Source organism: Rhincodon typus, chromosome 15, assembly GCF_021869965.1.
Source record: "Rhincodon typus isolate 14 chromosome 15, sRhiTyp1.1, whole genome shotgun sequence".
Classification (NCBI taxonomy): Eukaryota; Metazoa; Chordata; class Chondrichthyes; order Orectolobiformes; family Rhincodontidae; genus Rhincodon; species Rhincodon typus.
The window spans coordinates 3,812,643-3,836,737 of NC_063346.1; the positions used below are offsets into that span (position 1 = coordinate 3,812,643).

General features: G+C 43.0%; 1 protein-coding gene across 1 annotated transcript in view; it reads left to right on the forward strand.

Annotated features, from left to right (window-relative positions):
* The window catches only part of LOC109928292 (telomere repeats-binding bouquet formation protein 1), a 123,590-nt gene that overhangs the window by 82,623 nt on the left and 16,872 nt on the right, over positions 1 to 24,095 (forward strand). The window contains exons 9-12 of the mRNA XM_048605947.1: positions 3,049 to 3,129; positions 6,734 to 6,898; positions 15,495 to 15,608; positions 19,242 to 19,355. Coding sequence (XP_048461904.1) covers positions 3,049 to 3,129; positions 6,734 to 6,898; positions 15,495 to 15,608; positions 19,242 to 19,355 — 474 coding nt within the window. The remainder of the gene's footprint in view (positions 1 to 3,048; positions 3,130 to 6,733; positions 6,899 to 15,494; positions 15,609 to 19,241; positions 19,356 to 24,095) is intronic.

A 24,095-nucleotide genomic window follows, 5' to 3' on the forward strand; every position in this document is an offset into this window, starting at 1 on the left:
TCCTATGATGTTGCTTGGCCTGCTGTGTTCATCCAGCTCTACACCTTGTTGGCCCAGATATTCAGATTGTCAGAAAGTCAATGTAGCAGTTTAGACTGGAGTTTCTCCTCAGAATTCCTGACTAAGCTGTCTCCATGGGATTGTCTAAAGAAATTAAACTGATGGATAATTCTTCTCCATCTGGAACTCTCTGAAATATCCATTTTAAGTTGGAGAATTTGAACTCGCTTCAGCCTAATAGTTAACCAGGAAAAGCTGAAGGATTATAAACCTACCCTGGTTCCCTGATAATGATGAAACTGAACTACTGACTCACCACTGACCTCCCTCTACAATGTACATCCCCTCCCCCAGCCCCTGAAACTCTGAACCAACAATCCCACCTGAACACATTTGACAACACCTTTAACCCACATTGTCCCATTCCCACTCCACACTTAAAGCTCCCAACATGACCTCGGATCACATCACCCCTGGATTCGACGATTCCAAGACAGGCTCACCACAGGAGATCATGTCTTAGAATTTCAAGTGCAAAAACCATCTGAAGATAAGTAGGCGATTCTTAATCCAATTAGGGTCCAAAATGGAGGGCTAAATCTTCCTAGACATCAGCCTAGTGTCATTTTTGGCAAGTTTCATGAATTGTTTCTCACTGCAAGGCCTAGCGAGTTTTCTTACTATATCATTTCAAACTTGGCTTGTTAACTATCATCACGACCCACTTGGGAAAATGTGCTAATTCTTGAACTCCACTCCTCCTGGTGTCATCACAAAAGTTAAAGATTTCATCAAGTTATTCAAAGTCCCCAATTTACCTATTTAATGAAGTCAGGTTAACAGAAAATACTGACTTAATATGAAATACTAATCAGTTCTAACTACAGGTGAACGGAATATGAATTATCAAGTTATAACTCTACCCCTTCTTGAACCCCTACACACACATGCCGACAGATTAGACAAACAAAAATACATCGATGTTACGGGTGAAGTAAAAAGTATTAGGAAATACTTCAATAGTGCTCCTAAGTTCTGATCTCCAATCTTCTGCCTGCCGAGTCCTGTCAATTCTTTACTACATACACAGCACAATTGGCACATTAATTGTTCACTATTTCTGGTTAGAGGCAGCAGCTTGTATGCAACTAGTAAATGAGAATAGCTAGCTACTTACAATTCTTTGTTACTTCTTTGCAAGGAGAGAGAGATGCTGTCTTTTTAGAGTTTGAAAATTTTCTGCCTTTGTATTGTGAGCATTTAAGCTCTGGCTGAAGAGACAGAGTGCAAAGAGACAAGGCAGTGATGCCGTGAACATTGAAGTGGGCAAAAAGTGAGTGAGCACTAAGAGAGAACAAGGAAACCTGAGGTGCAGCCTCGTCCAATCCATGAGGTGCAAAATGTGCTGGCAGCAGTATTAAATCAAAACCGAAAGAACTGCGGATGCTGTAAATCAGGAACAAAAACAAAGTTGCTGGAAAAGCTCAGCAGGTCTAGCAGCATCTGTGAAGGAGAAAACAGAGTTAACGTTTCGGGTCCGGTGACCCTTCCTCAGAACAGTATTAAATCAAAGTTGCTGGTGCGCTCCAAAGTGCAGCATTCAAATATAGTATTGTAAGTGATTTGGAGATGTGCCATGGTGTGCAGTGAATCTGGTACAAGTGGGATGCCAAAGTCTGTCGATGGGGAGTGCATGCAGTTGCTGCCCATAGAGTGTGCTTCGAGATGTTGGTGACTGATGTCCAAGATGAATATCCAGAAGAGTGACAGCAAGCTGGAGTCACCAGATGACTTCTCTGACTTTAATGTCAGGAATTATTGTTGTCTAGCTTCTATCTCAGGAGAATAGGAAATGAGGCAAGATGAAATAATAATGCATGGTAAGACCAGTCAGCACTCACGAACAAGAATCTCGTTTTTGCCATTTAACATGGTTGGAAAATAGGATATTTTGCTCTCAGTGTCAAAAACTCCTTGCAGGCCATTTCTCACAATCTTCCCAACTTTCTCACTGGTTCAGTTGTTCAGGGGCAAAGAAGATTCCACCCAGAGTTTACAACCCTGATCAGAATTACTAGGATGACATTCATATTATAAAATACTACACCTAAAGGGTGTTTAAATAATGTTTTAACAAAACAAATACTTGCTTACAGTGAAATGCATCAGCTGCTCACCTCCTGGGTATGGCAGCCAGCCTACTCTGCCTTGCATGTATTGTAGCCGAACTTTGCTCCTAGTGAGCTGGCTTATTTCAAGCCCACCCTCAGTTGCCACACATTCACTTAAGGGCTCAGTAAACATTTTCTAATTAGTTTACTGATCCATTAGAACTCTCCTATACATGTTGGACCTGGTGTGGGACCTGGAAATGTGTTAACAATCCATTGTGTATGGTAAAATTGAAGGTTTGGGAAATTTATACTTTAAACTATTTATATATGCACACTGGAAAATGCATCCCATTAAATTGCACCATTGTGTGCATATTCCAGGTTTAACACTGAGCTGAGTTAGTTAATCTCAGTGAGGAAATAAAAGATGTTTGGTATTCTTGCAATGTACAAGAGAAAGACAGATTGAGGTTCATGTTACTAATTAGGTGATGCCAACTGTGGAACTCTGTGATTTGGCTCTCTGTTACCTAAGGGCACTTGCAGTCATTTGTTAGTGCTTCAGCCACACCTTGGCTGCAATTGATTAATCGATCAGTAACTTGGAGCCCAGATTGGTCTTTATGGTTTACCTGTTTATTATTTTAACCAGCTAAGATTCCAATTTCCTGATCTCAGACAATTCCACTGGGTTAAGGATTGGGATGGTTCTTGATCAGAAGGAGTAAGAGAAAATGACCCAGCAGCTCTTATGCTCTTGCTTGCCTCCTGACACAGTAGTGTAAATACAGAGAATTTGATGATGGGTTGTATACTCTATCAGTTAGATCCAAAAGAAGAGCATCACTTCTATAATATTAAGTAAACTAGAGAAGTAATTATTTTCAATACCTTATTGACTACCTTTTTACAGATTCACTTATTCTGTGTTCAGATTTAATTGATACTGAAATCAATAGCACTCTTACCAGTCCTGCACCATCACTTAATGCAGGTCAAGATTTCCGATGTTCAGGTATGTCTTTTAACTGTTAAGTTTTATTTTTACCTGCTCTTGTACATTCTGTGTATTAACTTATTACATCATTTTTGTCGGGCTTTTATTCACTTTTACTTTGTAACTTGGTTAATGGAAATTGGGTTGTCTGATAGGGTAGCTTATGTACACGTAGGAGAAATGAAGTCAGTTTTCTTAAGTTGGCATTTGTGGAATGTCTAGTCAACAGGCAGATTATAGCCATTACAGCACAGATGGAGGCTATTTGGCCAGAGGAGTCCAAGCTGCACCCTGTAGACCAATCCAGTCAGTCCCATTCCTCTGTTCTATTCCCAACTCCTGGTGACTAATCCACTCTAAGCATACTCAGCACATCTTGCCTATCAATTTTCACCCAATCCATTACTTCTCCTATCACACCTTCTCCCATTATTCTGTCACCCTGTTTACGTATTTCCACATTTGCACATGCTCATGCACTGAGAAGATTACAGTTCTCCCATCCTACACCAAGACTAGTAGATAATAGATCTGAACTGTAAAGTTACCCCTTGTAAACATAGAAAAATAATAATGAATGATGGAACTATAAAAATAAAAGATTCAGTTAGTTTCTTGCTCTTACGCAAACATTACTGTCTTAAGCTGCAGCAGTGCTTCAGTAAGTCCAATGCAAGCTGGAGGAACAGCATCTTATTTTCCACTTAGGCATTTCACAGACCTCAGGACTCAACATTGAGTTCAACAATTTCATAGTTTGCTCACTGTCCTTTGATTAATGACAACCCCCACCGTGTTTTGTTTACTATCAGCAAAGTCAACATGTTTTCTACTATTCGTTGATACGAGGGGTGTTATTAAACTTGAGAGGGTGCAGAAAAGATTTACGAGGATGTTGCAGAATTGTAGGTTTTGAGTTATAGGGAGAGGTTGAAAAGGCTGTAACTTTTTTTCCTGGACTATCCAAGGCTAAGTGGCTATCTTATAGAAGTTTATAAAATCATTATGGGCATTAATAGGATGAATAGCTAAATTCTTTTTCCAGGGTGAGGGAGTCCAAAACTAGAGAGTATAGGTTTAAGGTAAGAAGGGAAAGATTTAAAAAGGACCTAAGGAGTAACTTTTTCACACAGAGGATGGTGCATGGATGGAACTAGCTATCATATGAAGTGGTGGAGATGGGGACAATTACAATATTTAAAAGACATCTGGATGGATACATGAACAGGAAGGGCTTACAGGAATATGAGCCAAATGCTGACAAATGGGACAATGTCTGATTGGGATGTCTGAATGACGCAGAGAGGTTGACCAAAGTATTGTTTCCATACTGTATGACTGTATGACTCTGGTACCTATTTTGCATCTATTTATAGATTCATAGAGTCGTACAGCATGGAAACAGACCCTTCAGCCCAACTCATCTATGGTGATCAGGTTTCCCAAACTGAACTTGGTCCTATTTGCCTGCATTTGGCCCATATCCCTCTAAACCTTTCCTACCCAATGTACCTGTCCAAATGTATTTTAAATGTTGTAATTGCACTCACCTCTACCACTTCCTCAGGCAGCTAGTTCCACATATGCACCACCCTCTGTGTGAAAAAGTTGCCCCTCAGGTCCCTTCTAAATCTTTCTCCACTCACCTTAATCCTATGCCCTCTAGTTTTGGACTCTCCTACCCTGGGGAAAAGACCTTGTCTATTCACCTTACCTTTGCCCCTCGTGATTTTATAAACCTCTATAACATCACCCCACAGCCTCCTACACTCCAGTGGAAGAAGTCCCAACCTATCCAGCCTTTCCTTACAACGCAAACCCTCCAGTCTCAAACTAAACAAGTCCCATCTGTCTGCGCTCGGCCCATATTGCTCCAAACATTTCTTGTTCATATACATATCGAAATGTCTTTTAAATGTTGTAACTGTACCCACATCCGCCACTTCCTCTGGAAGTTCATTCCTCACACAAACCACTCTCTGTGTAAAAAATTTCCCACCATGTCTTTTTTAAATCTTTCTCCTCTCACCTTAAAAATCTGCCCCCTAGTCTTAAAAACCCCCTCCTAGGGGAAATGCATCTGCCATTCTTACCTATTTCCCTCATGATTTTATAAACCTCTTTAAGGTCGCCCCTCAACCTCCTATGTTCCAGTGAGAAAAGTCCCAGCCTACCTAGCTTCTCCTTATAACTCAAACCCTCCATTCCCAGCAACGTCCTGGTAAATCTCTTCTGATCCCTCTCCAGCTTAATAATATCTTTCCTATAACAGGGCGATAAGAACCAGACACAGTACTCCAGAAGAGGCCTCACCGACGTCCTGTAAAACCTCAACGTAATGTCCCAACTCCTATACTCAGAGGTCTGAGCAATAAAACGAGAGTGCTAAGTGCCTTCTAAATCACTTGCTGTTTCTTGTTCAGTTAACCATATAGCATGCTGTGAAAGCATGTGGAACAATTACTCTCCACATATATTTCTGATTTATTGTGTCCACTTTTCATTCATTTGCTAACAGATTGAAAAATTTATGCTGTTTCTTTCAATTCCTTCCATAATACTGAGTTAACCAATTATAGTAGGGATGACAATTTGGATGCTGCAATTAGCCATAGCATTTATGGGCTAAAGATATAAAAGACAGTTAAGATTTCAATCCCTTATTGCTACGCAGTAAACCCTTTTAGAATTTTGTGTGTGTGTGCAAGCATGTGGCATTAAATGAAGACCCAGGATTACTGAATAACCTGAACCTTACTGCCTAGGTATACATATAAAGAATGACACTTGCTTTGAGATCCCATCTAATGATTATTAGCCACAGAATCATACTGTAGCACAAAATCTGAGCCTCTCGGATAATGAGGGCAAAATTGAAAAGTGTGCGTCAGACAAATCCAACAGGGTGGTCAGCCATTGAAACAGCATGTTAAAAATTCTGGTAAAGTCCTTTGTCACTGTTATTCATCAACAATTGTTCTCTGATTATTCCCAAATCCAATTGTCAGAAGTGACATGACACCACCTGATGAAGGAGCAGCACTCCAAAAGTTTGTAATTTCACATAAATCTGTTGGACTATAACCTGGTGCCGTGTGATTTCTGACCTTGTCCACCCCAGTCCAACACCAGCACCTCCACATCAAATCCAATGGAATATGGTACAGTGGGCATCTGGTACACTGGCACCTTATTTAAATGGCCAGTCTTCATCAGTAAAGTGAGTCCATTCTCATGAACAAAGATCACTGTTAATATCAGAAACCGTGTGTGATATTAAATTTTTTGTATCCTAAATGTAAACTATTTCAAAACCCACACATTGGCACAAGAGTTAAATCAGGTGGCATGGATGTTTGAGTCCAAATGTAGTACCTTTCCAACCCAGCTGACATTCTTACCAGCATCACTAACATTACTAACTGAATACTGTTTGGGAAACAAATGAATTGATTCTGATTTTACCTGTTTAACTGTCAAGGTAACTGGGACACAAATATTTCAGTTTTCAGTGACCTAAACTCAATAAAGTAACATTTTCAAAACTCCTATAAGTAAAAGAAGCCTAGTGCAAAAATTACGTTATTGAAAATTCTCATCTATCTTGTTTAATCTTTAATAGGTTGTTCAACTGTAGCAGCATCCCTGAATAGTAGAAATTTCTGCAAAATTCTTCAGTTGTGCCCCAATAAATGTGATCGACACAAAGTGATTCAAGAATGTGAAGATAGATACAAAAGGGAATTAAAGAAGTTATTAAACTGTTACAGTTCTATGACTGACAAAAGTAAGCAATCAGTTTATCAACCTTAAGAATAGTTATATCTGTATACCCAAACTGTCACATTGAGATGTGGGGATTGTGGGGGAGCAATGTCTGCAAAACAAAGAGAAACCTTTTAGTTTGAAGGCTAGCACGGGAACTATGTTGACACTGCACAAATTTTTGAATACAACAGCAACAATGTAGATAAAAACTGAAAGAACTGTGGATGCTGTAAATCAGAGAATAAAATAGAAAATGCTGGAAAAGCTCAGCAGGTCTGGCAGATCCGTGGAGAATAAACACTGATGCTGCCAGACCTGCTGAACTTTTCCAGCAATTTCTATTTTTGTCAGCAACAATGTAGAGGCTAGATCACTGTTACCAATATACATTAATTTTTTTATTGATTTACGGGATGAGGACATCGTTGGCCAAGCCTGCATTTATTGCCCATCTTTAATTGCCCAGAGGGCAGTTCTTAAGAGTCAACTACATCACTGTGGGTCTGGAGTCACAAGTACGCCAGACCAGGTAAGGATGGTAGTTTCCTTCCCTAAAGGACATTAGTGAACCAGATAGATTTTTCCAACAACCAATAATGGATTCATGGTCATCTTTAGACTCTTAATTCCAGATTTTTATTTAAGTGCTTATTAAATGACCTATTTACCATTTGATTCCTTGCTAATAAAATACTGCCCTGGATTCAGTGTTCATTAGTCACAGTCATAGAGTTTTTACAGTACAGAAAGAGGCCCTTCAGCTCATCATGTCTGAGCTGGTCATCAAGCATTTTAATCCCATTTTCCAGCACTTGCCTGTAGCCTAGTTTGCTATGGAGTTTCAAGTGTTCATCTGAAAGCTCTTAAATGTCTTGGGGGTTCTTGCCTCTACCATCCTTTTCAGCAGCGAGTTCCAAATATCCATAATCTTCTAAGAAAAGAAAATCTTTCCTCATGTCCCCTCTAAGCCTCATGCTCCTTATCTCAAACTATGCATCCCCTCACCCCCACATCCCTTTGTGGGTTCCTACTAAGGGAAAACGTTTCTCCCTATCTACTCTGTCTATGCTGCTCAGAACTTTGTACACCTCAATCAGATCCCCCTTGGCGTTCTCTGCTCTAAGGAAAATAACCCTAGTCTCTCCTTATAGCTGAGTTGCTCCAACCCAGACAACATCCCGGCGAATCTTTTCTGTACCTTCTTTAATGCAATTATATCCTTCTTATTGTGTGATGATAAAAAATACACACAGTACTCCAGCTATGGCCTAATTAATGTTATATACACCTCCATCAAACCTTCTTGCTCTTGTATTCAGTACCTGTTTCAAGGATCAGTGGACATACAGACAAAAATCCCTCTGATCCTCTGTACTTTCTAGGATTCTACCACTCAACGTGTGTTCCCTTACCTTGTTAGTCCTCCCAAAATGCATCACCTCTCACTTTTCAATTTTGAATTTCATTTGCACTGTTCAGTTTATTTGACCAGCCAGTCTATATTGTCTAAGCCTTCCCTCAACAAATTCAATCTAATTTGTTAGACATGATCGCTCCTTACAAAGCCATTCTGACTATATTTGATTATTCCTTATCTTTCCAAGTGGAGATTAATTCTGTCCGTCAGAATTTTTTCAAGTAGTTTCCGTACAACATGATAGACTTACTGGCCTATTGTTTCCTGGTTTACCCTTATCACCTTTCTTGAATAATCGTACTACATTAGCTGTCCTCCAGTCCACTGGCACCCCTTCTTTGGCCATCAGGATCTGAAAATTAATATCAGACCCCCTCCAACCTCCTACTTTGCCCTTGCCACTGTTTTCTTCGATTGGAAATTGCATATGCAGAACTATGATGATGATTCAATGTTGCTTGGCCACAGCTGTAACCTGAGGAGGATCACATCTGCTCCCAAACCAGTCACTCAACAGTATTGAGCTAACAGTTCCAAGTAATGATAGGAAAGTGCAAATCCACTCTGGTAGAGCTTTTAGAGACCTGGGAAGGTATGGATTACATTGGTATGGATTCCAATGATTTACTCCATTATTTTTCACTCCAATTTTTGAGGTGTATTCTGATGTTTCTGCTTTTGCTATGTGGAAATAACTGGTCTTCGCTACATATTTTTCTCTTGCTAGCTTAGCTGATAATGTAAAGTTTTGACTTGGAAAAAGTTTGGCTGTGAACTTCTATCTTACTTCATAATTCTTTCACAAGTGTGTAGCTTGTGATCATAGTCCTATTTACTACATTAATGTTGAATTTTCAAACCCACAAGAACCTGAGAAGTATCAAAGATTAACTTTCAATAGCACTGTTGACTACCGTGTTGTGGATAAAAGACAAACAAGTTGTCCTCTATCCATTTTAAATATTTTCCATCATTGGCAAGTGGGAGGAATGGAGAAAATGGATGAAAAACAGTGAGATTGTATTTCACAGCATTTGTTATTGTATAGCACATTATTCTGGTTTAATCACAACTATTTGAAGATTCCTTGAAGGGTAGAATTTTAACCTTTAAGCAATTTATATATTCTGTTGTAATGAAGGTTAATAACATTGTTATTTCAGAACTTGAGTTTTAAAGTGGAGGAAAAATGGATTTTAGTTTTCAGTTCTATGATGATATCAAAAAGTAATTTTGATCATTGAGTAAAAACAGCATTTACAAGAAGTCATGTAACTTAAGGTAAATGAACAGCAGGCACCTGGGGGAATAATCGCTAAAGTGTTTGTTATCATTTTTGCCTTGAATTACTTACCCACAAAAAGAGCGTTGGGAGGGGTTTGAGGGTGTGTGGAAAAATCTTGATGCAGAAAGAAGAGGTCCATAACACAAAAGTGCTATTAGTAGCAGTCTTCAAGTAGTCAGATTGGTGTTGAAGTCCTGAGTTACTTAGAAGCCAATGAAAAGAAAGCTCCTGAAATAAAAGGCAGTGGAAATATCAGACAGAAAGATGTCCAGAAGGCTGTTGAAGACATGAGTTTGGAAAACCTATCTTCAGTAATAAATGAGCTGAGATAGCAGCTTGTTTTAAGAGTGTCAGGAAATATATCTGAAGAAGATAGCATTGAGTGAATGTTAGAAATTTGGCAAAAATGTGCCAACTGAGCAAGAAACATTAGTACGGAGATAGGGGTGATTCTTAACTGAAGTTTGAGTGCCTGTATGAATATTGCTGAGATAAAAGGAATGAATCTTTCTTTTTGATATTTTGATATCCAGTATATTGTAGCTTGCATTTTTCTTTTGTGTAATAAACTTTTATGGTCTTTTGTTAAAGGTATATTAGAAACCTCTTATGAATATGTTCAGAAAAAGAAAAATAAAACTTGTGGTCTGTCAAGCCAGGTTTCACTCTGGGATGTGACATGCCCAGTATTTTCATCAGCTGGGATCAGAACACTTTCTGAAGCAAAAAAAAATGATAATGGACATTTTTGCTTACTTTATAAAGTTATATATAGTTATCTGAGATTAAAGGTCTAGAAATAAACAACCAAAGGAATTTGATATGACAAGGTGTAGAGCTGGGTAAACACAGCAGGCCAAGCAGCATCAGAGGAGCAGGAAAGCTGACGTTTCAGGTCTGGACCCTTACTATCTCAAAGGAATTTGATGCCACTTCTTGTGTGGTATCATAATGCAATTTCCAGATTCTTGTAAATTTAAAGAACTCTTGCCACATTGCTACTGAACTCGGTCAAAGTTTGTGGTAGAATATCGAACATACACACAAAATAATTTTTATACATAAAAACTTGTTACTTTTTTAAAAATCTAAAACGTCACAAGCATTTGAATTTTTGTTTAAAAATTCAGTACTCAAAAGGGTTGTTACACAAAAAAAATCAGCACACACAGATAGCAGAAAGTTATGGTCAATTCTGAACCGGTAGGTTTGCCTGATGGAACATTTTAAGCCATTTTGCAACATCTGGTAATCTCGCATAAGACTTGATGTTTCAACCCCTTTAAAAAACCAGGAAGTGTTTTATGTTACCCTTGTGTACTCAGTCAGTTTAGCCAATAAAAGTGGGTCTGTCTTTTTTTTTTGACATTCTACAAATCTAAGGCTTTACATGAAATGACAGCTCAAAGCCAAAACTCTTTGCTGCTTGTGAAGTTTCAGCAAGCTTTTACTTTGATGCAATTACTTCTTCCCTATAAAACGGGAATCATAATTCAGAGTAAAAATGTCAGCAGTTGTAATTTGTTGAAAACATGAATGCTGTTGGTATGAAGAGCAGAATTATACACTGAAGCAGAATTAGTATGCTCAGAAGTCAGGCATTTGATTGTAACCCATGGACTTTTCTATTAGCAGTATATGTGGTAGATGACTAGATGTCAAATAGCCAACTTTTGAAAAACAAAACCAGAATAGCTTGCAGATTATAGCTATGAATCAAAGCATCCATGAAAAGACAAATGCAATATTCTTTGTGAATGTTGTATTGAAGAACTCTTACAAGTAGAAATATATTTCTGGACATCATAGACAGTTAACGCTGTCAAACAGCCTAAGTGAGAATGGTAAAAGAACACTGTAGCAATGCAGCTTATTTCCTACATATTTTTAAGTTCTTCACACATTTCTTTTCTTAAGCTCGTCTCCTAAAACTGCTTATTGATCCTAAGGATATGATTCCGTAGGTATTTGCTGGCCAGCAGTGTTCCCCACTCCTCGTCTGTGTGGTGGTCCCTCAGAATGAAGATGGCCTTTGTCCATGGCAAGAATCTACACATGGAGAGGCCACTGTGCTGCTGCAGCCACATGCTTCTGGCTGAACAAGAAACTCCCTTGCTAATTGCCTACCATAGGCATATCAGAAGGACATATAGATAGATAATCAACCTGTTCAGCTGCATTCTATGGCCATTTATTCCTAATGTGGGACTTGAAACCAAAGTTTTTGACCAAGAGGTAGGGACAGTACACATTGCACTTCAAGACCTCCCAGTTCCTCATATGATAATAGACAGAATTCACTCACTTCCCCTCCCTGCTCCCAGCATCACTAACTTCAACCTCTGTTGAGGATCAAGATGACACTATAAAGCTCCTTTTTTGCTTTGTTTGATTAGTCTTATTTCCTCTCTCCTCCATGTTACATTCAGATCTTTGTACATAACCATTTCATATCTCATTTGTTATTTAATTTCCCCTGCCCTCACCCTATTGCATCTTTACATGTCCATCTTTCTTCAGTTCTGATGAGAGGTCACTCAACCTGAAATATTAACTCTATTTCTCACCACAGATGCTCCCTGACTAAAGAGATAACAAGGTGTAGAGCTGGATGAACACAGCAGGCCAAGCAGCATCAGAGGAGCAGGAAGGCTGACGTTTCGGGCCTAGACCCTTCTTCAGAAAATGCCCCCTGACTAGCCCAGTTTCTCAAGCACTTTTTGCGCTTAGTTAAAATGTCAAACATCTACAATAATTTGATCCTGTTTAATGCTTGGTATCTGAGTGTGTTATACCATTTGTTTTTCGTTTTGTCCTGAGATCATGGATCCATTTAGTATAGTTTCCTGGATGGAGGTCAGGGTCACAATTCTACTGGTACTTCCACGGCCACAATCATTTGGTGCAGAAGTTGCCCTCTGCTATTTTTTTGAGAGTTAACAACACTGCAATCCCGAATCTCCCTCAGCTAGATCTCCAGAAAGGCGTAAAAGACCTGGGGACGGCCTGCCCAGGTTTCCCATCCACCCGTGAGGTTGCTGTAGCCTGAAAAATTCAAGTGCTACTGAACTTATCTGAGACATGCTGAGATCCCTTTAATTAGAAATCTTCCATCTGGCAGAATGGATGCTTCTGTATGATGAGTGCAGCTCCCCTTTAAGAGGCACAAGTCAGCTGAAGTAGCTGCCCAGATGTCCGTTCTTTGTTTCAATCCCTGTAGAGACTATTAGCTTTTTAAAAAGAGATGACTTTCCCTGAAACAGATGAAAAAAACCAAAAGACAATATTTCACATTATAAGGCTTTTATTAAAACCAACTAAAATCAGCACACTTCAAATACTATTTAATAGGTAACTAATGCACAAGGTTAAAGAATAGATAAAAACTAAAAGAACTGCAGATGTTGAAAACGAGAAATAAAACAGAATTTGCTAGAAAAACTCAGGTCTACCAGAACGTATCTGAAGAAGGATCACTGGACCCGAAACATTAGCTCTGATTTCTCTGCACAGGCGCAGCCAGATCTGCTGAGTTTTCCAGCAATTTCTGTTTTGTTTCTAATTTTCAGCATCCACAGTTCATTTGGTTTTTTTTATCTATTCTTTAAACAAAACAGAAATTGCTGGAAAATCTCAGCAGATCTGGCAGAATGTGTCTAAAGAAGGGTCACTGGACCTGAAACGTTGACTCTGATTTCTCTGCACAGAAGCTGCCAGATCTGCTGCGTTTTTCTAGCAATTTCTGTTTTTGTTAAAGAATAGTTACTTCTGCATTAACCTAATACAGTCAAATATGTGGTACAGCATGTTTTTACATTTCCCCATTCTTAGAATCATAGAGTAATAAAGCATGGAAACAGGCCCTTTGGCCCAAACTGGTCCATGCTGACCATGGTGCCCACTCTGCTAGTTCCAATTGCCCACATTTGGTCCATATCCCTCTAAACCCTTCCCATCCATGTACCTATCCAAATGCTTTTTTTAAATGTTGCTATTGTACCAGCCTCAACCACTTTCTCTGGCAGCCCATTCTGTATATGCACCACTGTCTACATGAAGAAGTTGCCCCTCAGGTCCTTCTTAAATCTTTCCCCTCTCACCTTAAACCTATGCCCTCTAGTTTTCAATTCCCTATCCCTGGGAAAAGTACTATATGCATTCATCCTATCTATGCCCCTCATGATTTTATACACCTCAATACACCTCATTCTCCTACGTTCCAAGGAATAAAGTCCTATCCTGGCCAACCTTTCCCTATAACTCAGGCCTACTAGTCCTTCTGGCAGATGGATAGTGATTCTGTAGTCTCAGAGTACTCAGGATTCTAGCAGGCTCATTTCTTGCTGCCGTGCCCTGTCCAACCTTGCAGTGTCCTTTGAAAATTGTTCCACCCATCTGGATCACTCCAGCCCTTGCTTCCACCTGTAAGACGCACCCCTGGTTCCTGAAATGTCAGAATGTCTGATGAATCGTGTTCCTTTCTTTTCAAAAAGCAAGCCAACTATTCCAAGCATTCCACTTAACTGCTAACACCAAAATTGTTAATCCTGCTCTTCACAGAAGCAACTGCTACTTTGCCACACAGTCATAATTCCTTTATTTCTGTTTCACATTCTTACTGTACCAGTTGTAAAAACCATCACTTGATTTTCAATCGGTTTCAGTTTGAGATCACATAGGCCTGTTTTCCTGGCAGAGTTTTAACAGACATTTTAAAACATAACCATGTTCAAAGCCTTGCATCCATAACACCTTGTTGAGCATTCAGCCTGTAGCAGTCATTGTGCTTGACTAAACACTGCAATCAAAGCCAGTGTGCTGCCTGCCTCAACAGCAACTCGGCATAGCTAATCCTAAATTTGATTCTATCTCCAGCATAAAGGAATAATCAGCTTTTAGCTCATTGCTTGGTGGTTTCACAAAGAGTGTTACACATTTCCTTTACTGGACTTAATTTTTTGTAGTATTTTTGAAAGCAATGCAATAGCTCAAATTTGTGGTGATATAAACTTTACAGAAGTCAGTCCTGTTCTTCTTTTTGTACCTCAAAACCAGTGATCTCAGCAAAGGGATATTCCAGATGAGTCATTTTAGACCCAGTGTACGTAAAATGTTGTTGTTTAGTTTATGATCTCTGGGTGTCAGGAAGCTTTTGAAAATTTTAGACATTTATGAGATATAGTGTTTTTGAGATACCAGTTTCAGGAAGGTAAATAGAGATCAATTACTTTACGAAAATCACTTTTACCATACCGAATTATAATAAAATGCAATCCAAATCAGTAGATTGTAATACAGCTCCTGTAAAATGTCAGGCTTAAGTACGTGATCTTGGCTGAATTTGCATTGCAGTGGAAAGGAGATTCTACATTTTACAATGTGCAATCTTTTGGATAAGATGCTAGAACCAAGTCTGCCTGTGAAGGCAGATGTAAAAGATGCTCTGACACTTTCTCATGAAGAGTGGGCAGCTGTTCTGATGTACTGCCCAACAATCCCTCCACCAGAATGAAAAGAACAGATTAGTTTAGCCATTTGCTGCTTATGCAACAGTCCTTTGTACAAGTCTTCTCTGCTTGCGCAAGAACAATGTCTGCTTCAAAAGTATACTGAATATGAAGTGCTTTGGGACATTGTGAGGCCAAGATCTTAAAGTGTGGTTCTTCTCCCACTTTGAAAATCTTTTAATCCATCTGTCAGTGACCACGTCATTCAAAAGTTCTAGTTTAATTTGTTGTCTTTCAGTGTAGACCTTTGTAAAGTTCTTTTAAGATGGTTATGCATTCACTTTTTATGACAATTATTGTGGGTATGATAATCTTGATTGGGAAATCTTGATTATGATAAATTTTATTTGTGAATTGCAAATGCTTTACAACATTGCAAGGTTTCTAACCATGATTTATTCTGTAGAGAATCTTCTGACTCCAATCAAGAAAGCTACGTCTCACATGACAAATTTCCACACACGGCGCACAGATTTTCTAATCATGCCTAAATCATCTACGAAAGATTTTCACACAAAAAGTAAGTAAATTTTGCCATTGGGTACTGGATTACACTTTTGGGTCCTGGGCTCAAATTCAGTTCAGATATGCACTTCTTTGGACAAAGTCCATACATGTGCTAGTTAGGTGGATTAACCATGCTATATTGCCCCATAATGTCCAGGGATGTGTGGGTTAGGTGGATTAGCCATGGTAAAAAGTAATGTACGGGGTTACAGAGAAAGCATGAAGTGATGGGTCTGGATGGGTTGCTCTCCGGAGGGTCAGTGCAAATTTGATTGGCCGAATGCCCTCTTTCTGCTGTAGGGATTCTGTGATTCAATGCATTAGAAGTACTGTTTCTTTTAAGATGTATACAAGCATAAATGTACAGCCATCTTAAAGGGACCACACATTGCAATAAGCCAGTTCTACACAGTAAACAAAAGTTAAGGGAAACATTGCTTAGAATTGATACACTACAATTTTGCAAACAATCAAATAGTCTGTGCCCATGTGTCGTATGACCTAAACAACATTCAGGATTGGACTCAGGCAAGTCACGTTTCACACAAGTATCACATGATGGCCATCTGTAATGAAAGAGCATAACCATCTCTGTCACTGGATCAAAATCCAGGAATTCACTGCTGAACAGCTCTGTCGGTATATCTGCACCACATGGACTACAACAACACAAGAAGGTAGAGATAACAAGGTGTAGAGCTGGATGAACACAGCAGGCCAAGCAGCATCAGAGGAGCAGGAAAGCTGATGTTTCGGGCCTAGACCCTTCTTCAGAAATGGGGGAGGGGAAGGGGATTCTGAAATAATTAGGGAGAGAGGGGGAGGCGGATAGAAGATGGATAAAGGAGAAGATAGGTGGAGAGGAGACAGATAGGTCAAAGAGGCGGGGGTGAAGCCAGTAAAGGTGAGTGTAGGTGGGGAGTTAGGGGAGGAGAGGTCAGTCCAGGGAGGACGGACAGGTCAAGGGGGCGGGATCAGGTTAGTCAGTAGGAGATGGGGGTGGGGGTTGAGGTGGGTGGAGGGGATAGGTGGGAGGAAGGACAGGTTAGGGAGACGGGGACAAGCTGGGCTGGTTTTGGGATGCAGTAGGGGGAGGGGAGATTTTGAAGCTTGTGAAGTCCACATTGATACCATTGGGCTGCAGGGTTCCCAAGCGAAATATGAGGTGCTGTTCCTACAACCTTCGGGTGGCGTCGTTGTGGCACTGCAGGAGGCCCAGGATGGACATGTTGTCTGAGGAGTGGGAGGGGGAGTTGAAATGGTTCGCGACTGGGAGGTGCAGTTGTTTGTTGTGAACCGAGCATAGGTGTTCTGCAAAGCGGTCCCCAAGACTCCACTTGGTTTCCCCAATGTAGAGGAGGCCACATCAGGAACAGCGGATACAGTATACCACATTAGCAGATGTGCAGTGAACATCTGCTTGATGTGGAAGGTCTTCTTGGGGCCTGGGATGGGGGTGAGGGGGGAGGTGTAGGGGCAGGTGTAGCACTTCCTGCGGTTGCAGGGAAAAGTGCCGGGGATGGTCGGGAGTGTGGAGTGGACGAGGGAGTCACGGAGAGAGTGGTCCCTCCGGAAAGCAGATAAGGGTGGGGTCAGATTGCAGATGGCGGAAGTGCCAAAGGATGATGCGTTGGATTCGGAGGTTGGTGGGGTGGTACGTGAGGACGAGGGGGATCCTGTTTTGGTTGTTATTGCAGGGAGGGGGTGTGAGGGATGAGTTGCGGGAAATGCGGGAGACGCAGCCGAGGGTGTTTTCAACCACTGTTGGGGGGAAGTCGCGGTCCTTGAAAAACAAGGGCATCTGGGATGTCCGGGAGTGGAATGCCTCATCCCGGGAGCAGATGCGGCGGAGGCGAAGGAATTGGGAATAGGGGATGGCATTTTTGCAGGAAGGTGGGTGGGAGGAGGTGTATTCTAGGTAGCTGTGGGAGTCGGTAGGCTTGAAATGGATGTCGGTTTCTAGGTGGTTGCCAGAGATGGAAACAGAGAGGACCAGGAAGGAGAGAGAGGTATCAGAGATGGTCCAGGTGAACTTAAGGTTGGGGTGGAAGGTGTTGGTGAAATGGATGAACTCTTCGAGCTCCTCGTGGGAGCACAAGGCGGCGCCGATACAGTCATCGATGTAACAGAGGAAGAGGTGGGGGATAGGGCCAGCATAGCTTCAGAAGAGGGATTGTTCCATGTATCCTACAAAGTGGCAGCCATAGCTTGGGCCCATGCAGGTACCCATGGCCACCCCCTTTGTCTGTAGGAAGTGGGAGGAATTGAAGGAGAAGTTGTTAAGGGTGAGGACGAGTTCAGCTAAGCGGATGAGGGTGTCAGTGGAGAGGGACTGGTCGGGCCTGCGAGACAGAAAGAAGCGGGGGACCTTTAGGCCATCTGCATGGAGAATACAAGTGTACACGGACTGGATGTCCATGGTAAAGATGAGGTGTTGGGGACCAGGGAATCGGAAGTTTTGGAGGAGGTGGAGGGCATGGGTGGTGTCACAGACGTAGGTAGGGAGTTCCTGGGACAAGGGGGAGAAAATGGAGTTGAGTTAGGTAGAGATAAGTTCGGTGGGGCAGGAGCAGGCGGAGACAATGGGTCGACCAGGGCAGTCAGGTTTGTGGATTTTGGGAAGGAGATAGAAGCGGGCGGTGCGGGGTTGGGGAATGATGAGGTTGGAGGCTGTGGGTGGAGGTCACCTGAACTGATGAGGTTGTGAATGATTTGGGAGATGATGTCTTGGTGGTCAGGGGTGGAGTCATGATCAAGGGGACAGTAGGAGGAGGTGTCAGAGAGCTGGCGTCTGGCCTCAGCGATGTAGAGGTCAGTGTGCCATACCACAACTGCGCCTCCCTTGTCCGCGGGTTTTATGATGAGGTTGGGATTGGAGCGGAGGGCTGCATGTTCTGCAGGGGAGAGGTTGGAGTGGGTGAGAGGAGTGGAGAGGTTGAGGCGATTGATGTCTCAACGGCAGTTGGAGATGAAGAGGTCGAGGGAGGGTAGGAGGCCTTGGGGTGGTGTCCAGGACGAGGGGGTGTGTTGGAGGCGGGAGAAGGGGTCAGTAGAGGGAGGGTTAGGCTCACGGTTGAAGAAGTAAGCGCGAAGGCGGAGGCGGCAGAAAAACTGTTCAACATCCAAGCGTGAGCGGTATTCATTGATGTTAGGCTGGAGGGGGATAAAGGTGAGTCCTTTACTGAGGACTGACCGTTCGTCCTTAGTGAGGGGGAGGTCTGGGGGGATGGTGAAGACTCGGCAGGGTTGGGTGTTACTGTCTCCTCTGGAGCTGCTGGCTGTGGAGACGGTGGGCGGAGCGATGTCGGCGGTGGGCAGTGCGGCATCGGTGTCGGTGGTGGGCGGAGCGGCATTGGCGGTGGGCAGAGCGATGTCAGCGGTGGGCAGTGCGGTGTCGGCGGTGGGTGGAGCAACGTCGGCATCGGCGGTGGGCGGAGTGACGTCCGTGGTGGGCGGAGTGGTGTAGGCGGTGGGCGGACTACTATCTCTGAACGCAAGAAGGTAGTTCACTAACGTCTTCTCAGACAGGAATGAACAATGAATGCTCGCCATTCTAGCAGTTCCATATCTCATGATTATGATTAATTTTATATGTGATTTTTAAGTACATTGTGACATTATAAAGTTTATTTGTTTAATATTGCAGAGATTCTTTTGACTCCAATCCAAAAAACGGCATCTCAGATGACGAATTACCGCAGACAACAAACAGATTTTATAACTTGGCCTAAAACATCTACAAAAGATATTCATGTAAAACGTAAGTATGGTTCTTCCTGCTGGATACAAAATTACATCTTTGAGTCCTAGGTTCAAATTCAGTTCAGTTGTGTTATAAACACGATGATTGTTAAGCAAATCATGATCTAAATATGACCAATAGTAAAAAAGTCCTGTGGAAAATACAGATTGTTCCACATGGAAACATTTACAATGGGTTTTTGCCTTTGTAGCATGATCTCAGATTTCAGTTTTACCAACAGCAAGCTGAGTGCTCCAGCTTATACCTGGCATGGCATTCAAACTCAGTTCATATGAGTTAAGAATATTTAGTGGGCCTCGGTCATTGCACCAGGTGCTCTCATATCAGACAGAAATAATCTGCATGGACATTGATATCCTCAAAAGGAAAGTTAGAACAAACATTTACATAAAGGGACATGAGGTGTTTTGTTAGATTTTATTGGGGTACAGATGATCAGAAGACCAGAATATCTTATCTTTGGAGTATGTTTCCATGGAGCAGAATCTTTGCGAATCCCACTGAATCTAGAAATAAAAACATAAGAGACCTTATAGCAATAAAATTTTTGTAAGGTCAGATCTGCTGTCCTATCGATGGCCTAGTCTGAAACTAGATCCCTCAGCAACTATTTCTCTTAGACTGGTGGGAACTTTCTTTCCTGCCACTGGGGACGAAATCTTCACCCTGCCTTCCAGAGACTGCAGTCACATTGACAGTTGCAAGGGCAACTGAATGTACAGTAGACAGTGGACTTCAGTAGTGCTCAGTAGCACCACCACTGACTGAGCAAGCAAGTCCTAAAAGACATAGCTGCCAGAAGGGCCTGCAGCAGGTTGTGATAGCACCATCAAGAGAGAAAACCTACTTGACCTCATCTCCAGCAGAATACCCATTGCAGATGCCCACTTGGAGTCAGAGTTTATGGTGGAAGTGCACAGAGAGCTACATTGAGAAACTGTCCCTGAATCACATTTCACCTGATGAAGGAGCAGCGCCCCAAAAGCTTGTGATTTTAAATAAATCTCTTTTAAAAGTTGATGCAAAGGTGCCAGGATGGAGGCCAGCTTATGTATGAACTTTCCTTATTAATTCACCAGCCCAAAGAAAGACCTAGGTTCCGCCACAAATATGGGAGCTGGGGCACCTTTGTTTGCCCTTGCTTTATCTTCCAACAGGCGTAACCCAATCTTGTCGACTCTGTAGCCTAAGTAGGTCACTTGAGATGCCTGGAAAACACATTTTCCCTTCTAAGGTGTATGCTCGCCTGGGAGAAACATCTAAGGACTATGTCCAAGTTCTCTAAGTGTTCCTTATTGGTCTTCCCTGTTATTAGCATGTCATCTAGATAAATGGCAACCTGGGATAGACTTTGTAAAATGTTCTCTCTCATCAGTTGAAAAATTGTACAGGCTGACAGTACCCCAAATGGCAGACTCGTGTATTGGTACAAACTCTTACGGGTGTTAATTGTAGCATACTTCTGGGAATCCTCATCTAACCGCAATTGCAGGTACTCATGGCTCATGTCTGGCTTTGTGAAGGACAGCACCTCTGACAGCTTTCATATAAATGCTCTATGTGAGGGGTTGGTATATATCCAGGTGCGAAAAGTGATTTACCATTTGTTTAAAATCCCCACAAAGGTGAACCAACCAGTCGGGCATCACAATCAGTATGACCAATGCTGCCCATCCCACAAACTGGACTGGTTTGATGATTCCTTTACTTTCCAGCCTTCTAATTTCTGCCTCTATTTTTGCCATAAGACAAATGGCGCTGGGTGGGCCTTGCAGAATTGCGGAATTACCTCCTGGTCAACATGCAAGGAGGCTTTGCTTCCTTTGATAGTCCCAAGACCTTCCTGAAAAACTTCCAGGTATTTAATGAGGACTTCACTCAGGCAGCCATTTTCTAATCGAAAAATGTTGAGCCAATTTAGGTGAATCTTTCTCAACTAGTTTTGCCCCATCAAGCTTGGGCCTGAGCCTTTTATGACAATCAATGGTAACTGAACCAGCTGCTTCCCATAAGAGACCAGAACCGAAGTTGTTCCCTTAATCTGTAAAGGTTCCCCAGTACAGGTTCCCAGTCCAGTCGAGGTCTTGCGCAAACCTAAGATATGGAATCCAGAGCGAATTTTGTTAAAGACTGATACAGTGATCACTGAAAACGGCCGCACCAGTATCAACCTCCAATAAAACAAGGTGACCATTTAACCAGACATTTATTTTGATTGAGAGATAGTAAGAACTGCCGATGCTGGAGTCAGAGATAACACAGCGTGGAGCTGGAGGAAAACAACGGCCAGGCAGCTTCAGAGGAGCAGGAAAACTGACGTTTCGGGTTGGGACCCTTCTTCAGAAATGGGGGAGGGGGAAGAGAGCTCTGAAGTAAATAGAGAGAGGAAGGTAGGTGGGATGGTGATCGGTCAGTGCAGGTAGGCAGTGGTGGGGATTGGTCAGTGAGGTGGGAGGGATGGATAGGTGGGAGAGAAGATGGACAGGTTGTGTCAGGTCAAGGACGCGGGGATGAGAGGGAGGGTGGTCATGGAATGAGGTTGAGGGTAGGGAGATTTTGAAACTAGTAAAGTCCACATTGAGACCACTGGGTTGTAGGCTTCCAAGGCGGATTATGAGGTGCTGCTCCTCCAGTTTCAGGCTGGCGACATTGTGACACTGGAGGAGGCCCAGGATGGACATGTTGTCCAGGGAATGGGAGGTGGAGTTGAAGTGATTCGCGACTGTGAGGTATTGTCGTTTGTCGCGAACAGAGCGCAGGTGCTCTACAAAGCGTTTCTGAGCCTCTGCTTGGTCTCACCGATGTAGAGGAGGCCATATCAGGAGCAGCGGATGCAGTAGACCACATTAGCAGATGTGCAGGTGAACATCTGTCTGATATGGAAGGTTTTTTTGGTTCCTTGGATGGAGGTGAGGAGGGAGGTGTAGGGGCAGGTGTAGCACTTCCTGCAGTTGCAGGGAAAGGTGCCGGGGGGTGGTGGGGCTAGTGGAGACTGTGGAGCGGATGAAGGATTCACAGAGAGAGCGGTCCCTACAGAAGGCAAAGCGGGGAGGGAAATATATCCTTGGTTGTGGGATCGAATTGTAGGTGGCGGAAGTGGTGAAGAACAATAAGTTGAATCCGGAGGTTAGTGGAGTGATACATGAAGACAAGGGGGATTCTGTCTTTGTTTTTGTTGCGGAGAGGGGATGTGAGGGCAGAGGTGCGGGAAGCACAAGAGATGCATTCGAGACCATTTTCAACCACTGAAGGGGTGAAGTTGTGGGTCCTTGAAATAAGAGGATGTCTGGGATGTTCGGGAGTGGAATGCCCCATCTTGGGAGCAGACGCGGCGAAGGCGGAGGAATTGGGAGTAGGGGTTCGCATTCTTGCAGGAAGGTGGGTGAGAGGAGGTATAGTCTAAGTATCTGTGGGAGTCGGTGGGTTTCAAATAGATATCAGTTTCGAAGTGGTCACCAGAAAGGGAGACAGAGAGGTCCAGGAAGGAGAGAGTGGTATCAGAGATGGTCCAGGTGAACTTGAGATTGGGGTGAAAGGTTTTAGTAAAGTTGATGAACTGTTCAAGCTCCTCATGGGAGCACGAGGCAGCGCCGAAACAGTCATCGATGTAGCGGAGGAAGAGGTGGGGGATAGTGCCGGTGTAGCTGTGGCAGAGGGACTGTTCCACATATCCTATGAAGAGCAGGCATAGCTTGGGCCCATGCGGGTTCCCATGGCCACCCCCTTAGTCTGTAAGAAGTAGGAGGAGTTGAAGGAGAAGTTGTTAAGGGTTAGGACGAGTTTGGTTAAGCGAATGAAGGTGTCGGTGAAGGGGGACTGGTTGAGCCTGTGGGAGAGAAAAAAGCAGAGGGCTTTTAGGCCATCTGCATGGGGAATGCAAGTGTATGGGGATTGGATGTCCATAGTGAAGATGAGGTGTTGGGGGCCAGGGAGTTGGAAGTCTTGGAGGAGGTGGAGGGTGTGGGTGGTGTCCCGGATGTAGGTGGGGAGCTCCTGGACCGGGGGGGAGAAAATAGAGTCAAGGTAAGTGGAGATAAATTCAGTGGGGCAGGAGCAGGCAGAGACAATGGGTCAGCCAGGGCAGTCGGGTTTGTGGATTTTGGGAACGAGACAGAAATGAGCGGAGTGGGGTTGGGGAATGATGAGGTTGGAGGCTGTGGGTGGGAGCTCACCTGAGGTGATAAGGTTATGGATGGTCTGGAAGATGATGTTTTGGTGGTCAGGGGTGGGGTCATGATCGAGGGGGTGGTAGGAGGAGGCATCAGAGAGTTGGCGCCTGGCCTTGGCGATGTAAAGGTCAGTGCGCCATACCATAACTGTGCCTCCCTTATCCGTGGGTTTGATGGTGAGGTTAGGGTTGGAGCAGAGAGAGCAGAAGGCAGCACGTTCTGTGGGGGGAGTTTGGAGTCAGTGAGAGAGGTGGAGAGGTTGAGGCAATCGATGTCGCGACAGCAGTTGGAAATGAAGAGGTCGAGGGAGGGTAGGAGGCCTTGGGGTGGTGTCCAGGAGGATGAGGTCTGTAGAGGGTGGGCTAGACTCGTGGTTAAAGAAATAGGCATGGAGGCAGAGGCAGCGGAAAAAGTGTTCGACATCCAAGTGTGAACGGTATTCATTGATGTGTGGGCAGAGGGGGATGAAGATGAGTCTTTTACTGAGGACTGACTCAGATCTACAGCCAACCCCAGCCCCAAGCCCTGCTGGGTCTTCACCATCCCCCCAGACCTCCCCCTCACTGAG